Source organism: Otolemur garnettii, unplaced genomic scaffold (genome assembly GCF_000181295.1).
Source record: "Otolemur garnettii isolate 467f Iridium unplaced genomic scaffold, OtoGar3 scaffold00080, whole genome shotgun sequence".
In the NCBI taxonomy this organism is placed as follows: domain Eukaryota; kingdom Metazoa; phylum Chordata; class Mammalia; order Primates; family Galagidae; genus Otolemur; species Otolemur garnettii.
The window spans coordinates 5,280,977-5,288,850 of NW_003852475.1; the positions used below are offsets into that span (position 1 = coordinate 5,280,977).

The window sequence follows — 7,874 nt, forward strand, 5'->3', positions numbered from 1 at the left end:
ATATCATTGCAAAAATATTCAATAAGATCTTAACAGAATTTAACAACACATCAAAAAAATTATACACCATGATCAAATTGGTTTTATTCCAGGGTTACAGGGTTGGTTCAACATACACAAATCTATAAATATAATACATTATATCAATAAAATAAAAAACAAAGACCATATGATTCTCCCAATTGATGCAGAAAAAATGTTTGATAATATCCAGCATCCTTTCATGATCAGAATTCTTAAGAAAACAGGCATAGATGGCACATTTCTTAAATTGACAGAAGCCATTTACAGCAAACCCACAGCCAATATCATATTGAATGGTATAAAATTGAAGACATTTCCATGAACGAGGCAAGGAATTCCACTGTCTCCCCACATTTAATTAAAATTAAAGTTTTTTTTTAATTTTATCTTGGAACTATTTTATATCATTCAACACTTATTTTAGATTTTTAGATGCTTTCTGCAATTGCTTATTTTTTCAATTATTCCTTTATTAACAGTGGGAAGTTTTGGGTCATAATAGAAATTCACACATGTAAATGTCAGAAAAATGGAAAAAATACTTAAACCACTCCACAACATCCAAACTATTGCCAAGAAAGCTTGATTTATGGTTATGTGGCTACAACAGGGATGTGAGGAAGAACAAGATGACCACGTACATTTGAACCAGAAATGAGTGTCCTGCTATAGTGGCAGATCCATGTCACAGCATGTGGTCTCAAATACATGTGGATCCATGATTTTCAACTGGTGTACCCTGATAAGATCTTAGGTGTGCTAGGAATTTTTTTTAAGATCATTAAGTAAATCATTTTCAAAAGAAGTTCAAACACTGTAAGTATATTCTTTTTTTTTCTTTTCACTTTTTTTATTAAAGCAATTTAAGTGTGTTGTAGAAGTTTAACTGCAGGTTCACGTGGAAGTTTAGCTATAGGTTCAAGTGTGCCATGAGATAAAAAAGGTTGAAAAACATTATTCCAGACACTTGTTTTCTCAGGTGATGCATGGCTCTTCCTAAGGATATGTGACTGAGTGCATGTTGCCTATTCCCCAGTATAAGGAATGAGGATGAAAATATTTTCCTTGAAATAATTAAGTGGCATTTTGGGCTAGGATCAGATTTGGGGAAAGGAAGAAGGAATGTATTTTATTTCTGTCTGAAATGCAAATGAATATCCTTCTCAGCATGTGAAGTGCCTTTATGATTATCACATTCCTAGTACAGGGACAAAAATTATCTGCTTAAGCTCATAAAATTTATCTGGTTACATATTTAAGTAAAGTAGAAGGGAGGAAACTATTTTTTTCTCATTGACACAAAATGTGATTACTTGCTGTCCTTGTGAAAAGATATGTGATTAATCTTCTGGATAAGCCCAGATGGTGTGTCTGTAGATTCCATGCAAAAACGTGATAAACATTAACAGGCAGCTTTCTCATCTGCCTATTTCTTAGACTCCCCTCACCCACCTGAAGAAAAACCTAATTTGTTAATTTATGGCATATCACAGGTTAATGTTGGGAAATTTACTTGGAATCAGTACCCATCAGAAGTCAAAATGATTATACTCAGAGAGTTCTAGGGGCAGAATTTCCTTAGGCTATTCAGTGCTGCTGCTTCTTTTACTACCTTATAATTTTTCCTGCATCAGACTTTTGTTTTTATGCAATTTTCTCTGCAAGTACCAAGAAAACTGGACAATTACTTAGAAAATGAAAATATATTCAGGATGCTTTGGCAAATTATGTTTTTAAACATACTTTTCTTCTAAGCTTCTTAAGGTATGAGCTGAAGTATTCGAAATATGAAAAATCCTACTTTATTAAACTCTTGGCTTTAGGGTTTTTCTTTTAGATGAAACACTGCCTAAGTTAAAAGAGCGGTGTTTTGATACTACCCAAAAGAGCAAAAATCCATTTTACCACAAACATTTGCACCAGAATTTTCACTGCAGCTCAGTTCATAATTGCCAAGTCATGGAAGCAGCCCAAATGCCCATCAACCCATGAATGGTTTAACAAACTGTGGTATATGTATATTGCGGAGTACTATTCAGCTGTAAGAAAAGATGGAGATTTTATGTTATATGCATCTATGTTTACATGGATGGAGTTGAAATACATTCTTCTTAGTAAAATATGTCAAGAATAGAGAAGAAAATATCCAATACTCAATACTAATATGAAACCAATATATAAACAACTAGATGCCTACACAAATGAAAAACACAAATATAGTCTAGCAAGGGAGAGGGGAAAGGAGGGAAGAAGGAGGACAGAGGGTGCTTGGTAGGAGAAGGGAGGATAATTGGCTGTATCTCGCCTAATGTATACAATTTGAGAGTGTTCAGCATACCCTAAGGTTGAAGGGCTTAACTACAACTTCACCTTTACCTTAGAATTGAAAACAATGTAACGTCAAAAATTTTGCCCTCATAGTAATTTAAAATAAAAAAGTAAAAACAAAGTATTAATCTTGAGTTAGATATATAGGTTTTGGGACAGAATAATTCTAATGGTACCAATGATTGATACCACATTAGGTCCTCAGAACAACTCTGTAAGTTATAATCATCTACCTTACATAGATTAGGAACTAAGGCTTAGAAAGTCAAAGTAATTTGTCCAAGGTTTCATGGTTGGTAGGAGATGGAATGGGTATTTCAACAAAAGCAAATTTCTTTTTTCTTTAGGTCCATGTGATGGATGAAATGTCCACATTCTTAACCATTAAATTATATTGTCTCTGTTCTATCAAAATCAGTAGTTCTATACTAGTGGTGTTGGGAAGTGTGTTAATTGACCTCTGCTTTCCTGTGAGTTGCTGAATGCAATGTTCGAGTAATTGCCACCCTTGTTTTTCTGCTTGTAGGTCCCTGGGGAAGGTGTACAGGAGACTGTGGGCCGGGAGGAATCCAGAGCCGGGCAGTGTGGTGTTTTCATGTTGAAGGGTGGACAAGTCACCTGTCTAACTGTGATGAGAGCAGCAGGCCTCCAAAGGAAAGGAGTTGCTTCCGAGTCTGTGACTGGCACAGTGACCTTTTCCAGTGGGAAGTGTCTGATTGGCACCACTGTGTGCTTGTTCCTTATGCCCACGGGGAAGTAAAGCCTCGGACTGAGGAGTGTGTGATGGCTCAGCACGGACTACAGCACCGGACTGTGCACTGTGTTCAGAAGGTGAACAGATCCATGGCTGCAAATGAAATATGTGAACACTTTGCCCCTCAGCCCTCTACAGAGCAGGCTTGCCTCATTCCTTGCCCCCGGGACTGTGTTGTATCAGAGTTCTCACCATGGTCCAAGTGTAACAAGAGATGTGGTAAGAAAATGCAGCACCGAACTCGTGCTGTCATTGCTCCACCTCTCTACGGGGGTTTGCAATGTCCAAATCTGACTGAGTCAAGAGCGTGTGACGTGTCCGTGTCCTGTCCTCTTGGGGAAGAAGAACACACATTTAGCCTTAAAGTTGGACCATGGAGTAGTTGTAGATTGCCTCATCTTAAAGAAATTAACCTAAGTGGAGGAACTGTTTTGGATTTTAGCTACGATTCAAATGAGCAAGTCACCATTAGACATCAAACTTATAAAGTGCATCACCATTCCAAGTCCTGGGCCATAGAGATAGGTTATCAAACCCGGCAAGTTTGGTGTACAAGAAGTGATGGAAAAAATGCCATGTTAAGGTAGGAAGTCTTCAATGCTTATATCTTTAATTCACTTAAAATGTTTTATAACACAATTTTATAAACCTTATTTTAATGATTTTATACAAATGAAAAATTGTGTTCAAGTTTGTAATTTGGCTTGTTAGGAGTTTCATTTAAAAATTTGCAATTTAATTTAGGAATTTTATTGAAAAATCTTGTGGTATTAGTTGTGCAGTTACAAAGAGTCATTTTTGGAGGCTTATTTCTTTACTTATATTTTCATGTGTATGATGATTCTTTTACATCTGAGTTGTAGATTTTTTTGTTGGTAATCACACTAAAAAGTTAATTCAAGAATATTTTTTCTATCTTTGCTTTGATTAAAATGTTACATCAGCAGTAATTAGAATAATCTATAGAAGAAGTAAACTATTAACAGCAATAGTTTAGATTTCAAAGTTATTTATAATTTATTTTTAAATCGTAGTCTGAAACATCATGACATAAACCCACAGAAATATGTTCAGAGTAGTATTTCCTTAATTTTCCTTCAGAAGATCTTAAATGGGAGCATTGTGGTATGTGTCTAAGTTTCTTTTAAATTAAAAAGCCTTTCAATAGTACTTAAATTATCAAACAACATAATAGTCATCTCTGGAATTAATCTTTATCATCAGTTGCTGCTTTCTCAGGATCCACAACTGGCTGGGAGATGCCCAGAAGACCACCACTGCTGTTTATGAACAAAGTAACATGATGATTGTTTTCTTTTTCCATTTCACTTCACAAATGAGCGTATTTTATCTTCAATGCTTCATTCTGATTTATGCTATAAGCATTTGGCAAGTCCATTGGAGAGTGATTTGTAGCTTTTTATTGTCTACCTCTTGGAAGCTACAAAGATTAAGCAAATGATTTGGGCAATTTGTTTGAATGTGTGTGTGAGATTCTGTAAAAACATACTTTTCTTAATATTCCATACTGTATTGCTGCGTTTAGCATTACATAGAATCTTTTTATTTCATTTTGTTTCCCTTTTTTTGCTGTGTTCTTCTTTTTAAGTAGACTATTTTTTAGATCAGTTTTAAGTTTACAGAAAAATTGAGTGAAGTGCAGAGCTCCCATATATCTACTCTCTGTCCCCAACATACAGCTTCTCCCATTATTAACATCTTGCATGTGATTTTTTCTTAGTTCAGTCTGTGTTCTTCACTTAATGTTTGTGTCCTATTCCAAGTGCCCATGTTGAAATTCTAGCCCTAAATGTAGTGGTATTAGAAGGTGTAAGGCCTTTGGGGGGTAATTAGGTCATGAAAGTGGAGTCCTCATAAATGGAATCAGCACAAAAGAGTTGAGAGCTTCTTCGCAGTCTCTTACTGCAACATAAGAATACAATTGACATTGGCAGTCTGTGACCCATAAGAGAGACCTTACCAGAGTCTGACCATACTGGTACCCTGGTCTCTGACTTTCAACCTCCCAAATGATTAAGAAATAAAATTTTGTTCTCTTGTGTTCTCACGTGATGGGAGACAGAGAGAGAGAGAGGGAGAGCCCATGTCTCTTCTTTTAAGGGCATGGCTTCCATCATAAGGATTCCACCCTCATCACCTGATTATATTTCAAAATCTTCATCTCCAAATTGGGGGTTGGACTTTCAACATTTCACTTTTAGGAGAACACAGTTCTGTCCATGGATAAATTCATTATAATTAATGAGCCAATATTGACATCTAAAGTCCACAGTTAACACTAGGATTCACTCTTTGTATTATACATTCTGAGCATAATGAAGGTATAATGCCATTCACCCACCATTAGAATATCATGCAGAATAATTTCACTGCCCTAAATATCCCCTGTGCTGCATCTATGGATCTTTCTATCCCTCGCCCAGAACTCCTGGCAAACACTGATAATTTTACTGTATTAATGTTTTTGCCTTTTAAAAAATGTCATGTAGTTAGAATAGGATGATGGGTAGCCTTTTCTGATTGACTTCTTTTGCTTAGAAATATGCATTTAAGTTTCCTTCAAGTCTGACTTGATAGCTTATTTCTCTTTACCACTGAATAATGTTCCATTCTATGATACTACAGTTTGTTTATTCATTCACTTATTGAACAACATCTTGGTTGCTTCTAAGTTTGACTTCCAGTTATGAAGAAAGTGGCTATGAAAATTCACGTGCATGTATTTTGTTCAGTGTAAGCTTTAAGCTCATTTGAGTAAATATTAAGGAGTGTAATTATTGTATGGCATGGTAGATGTATGTTTATGTTTTTAAAGAAACTCACAAAGTAGCTTCCAAAGTGTCTGTACCATTTTGCATTCCCACCAGCAATGAATGAGAATTTCTATTCCTTCACGTCATCAACATTTGTTGTCGGTGTTTTGGATATTTGCCATTCAAATAGGTGTACAGTACTATCTTGTTTTAAATTGCAATTCCTTAATGATATGTTATGTTGACTATCTTTTCATACACTCATTTGTTATCTGTATATCTTTTTATGAGGTGCCTAATTAGACATATTGTCTGTTTTTAAATTGCTTTCTTATTATTGAGTTTTAAGTGTTCTTTGTATATTTTGGATACCAGTTCATTATTAGGACTAGTATCAAAATATTTTGCAAATATTTTCTTTCAGTCTGTGATTTGTCTTTTTGTTTTCTTAACAGTGTCTTTCACAAAGAAGTCTTTATTTAATATTAATGAAGTCTAGCTTCTCAATATTTCTTTCAAGAATCAATCTTTTAATGTTGCATTTAGAAAAAAGTAATCATCAAACCCAAAGCCAACTAGATTTTTCTCTTACATTTTCTTCTAGGGATTTAATGGTTTTATGTATTACATTTAGGTCTGTGATCCGTTTTGACATTTTGAGAGGATTTTTTGTGTGTGTGTGTGTGAACAATGTAAAGCCGGTGTCTGTATTCTTTTATTAAGGTATGTGTGTGATCCCTTCAATCATCATGGCATTATTTATTGAAAAGAATATCTTTTATCAATTGAATTACCTATGTTTCTTTGTTAAAGATCAATTGACTAGGTTTATATGGGTTTATTTCTGTGCCTTCTATTCTTAGTCTATTGATTTGTCTATCCTTTGTCAGTAACACACTGTTTTGAGTAATATAGCTCTATATTAATTCTAGGGTAGGATCAGTCTTCATAGTTTGATCTCTGTTACTGTATTGACTATTCTGAATCTTTTGCCTTTTCATAGAAACTTCAGAACTACTTTTTGATACACACAAAATAAATTGCCAAGAGTTTGATTTGGATTACATATAATGGATAGCTCAGTTTAGGAAGAACTAATGTTTTGATAATCTTGAGTCTTCCTATCCATGTATGTGGATATCTCTCCATTTATTTATTTACTTATTTATTTATATTATTAAATGTTAGCTGTGTACATTAATGGAATCATGGGGTACAGTGTGGTGCTTTCATATACAATTTGAATATTTTCATCAAACTGGTTAACAAAGCCTTTGTGTCATTTTCTTAGTGTTAAGACATTTATATTCTACTTTTAGAAAGATTCACTTGTACCCTTGAAAGATAAACCATAGAGGTGATCCCTCCAATCACCCTTCCTCCACCCATCCACTCCCCTCCCCTTCAATCCCCCTCCCCTTCCCCATATTCTTAGGCTATAATTAGGTTATATCTTTCATATAAAAGCTATAAATTAGTTTCATAATAGGGCTGTGTACACTGGATACTTTTTTCCCCATTCTTTGCTAAGAAGAACATTTTCCACCTCCATCCGTGCAAACAGGAAGGAGGTAAAGTCTCCATCTTTCTTTATGGGTGCATAGTATTTCATTGTGTACATATACCACAGTTATTGATCCATTTGTGGATCGACGGGCACTTGGGCTTCTTCCCTGACCAGGCAATTATGAATTGGGCTGCAATAAACATTCTGATACAAATATTTTTGTTGTAATGTGGTTTTTGGTCTTCTGGATATATACCTAAATTAGGAATTGCAGGATGAAATGGAAGGTCTATTTTTAGTTCTCTAAGTGTTCTCCAGATGTCTTTCCAAAAGGAACGTATTAGTCTGCATTCCCACCAGCAGTGTAGAAGTGTTCCCTTTTCTCCATATCCATGCCAGCATCTCTGGTTTTGGGATTTTGTGATATGGGCTAATCTCACTGGAGTTAGATGATATCTCAAAGTAGTTTTGATTTGCATTTCTCTGA

General features: G+C 35.0%; 1 protein-coding gene across 1 annotated transcript in view; it reads left to right on the top strand.

Annotated features, from left to right (window-relative positions):
- The window catches only part of THSD7B (thrombospondin type 1 domain containing 7B), a 1,042,983-nt gene that overhangs the window by 327,160 nt on the left and 707,949 nt on the right, over positions 1–7,874 (top strand). The window contains exon 4 of the mRNA XM_023515847.1: positions 2,879–3,689. Within this exon, the coding sequence (XP_023371615.1) occupies positions 2,879–3,689 (811 nt within the window). The remainder of the gene's footprint in view (positions 1–2,878; positions 3,690–7,874) is intronic.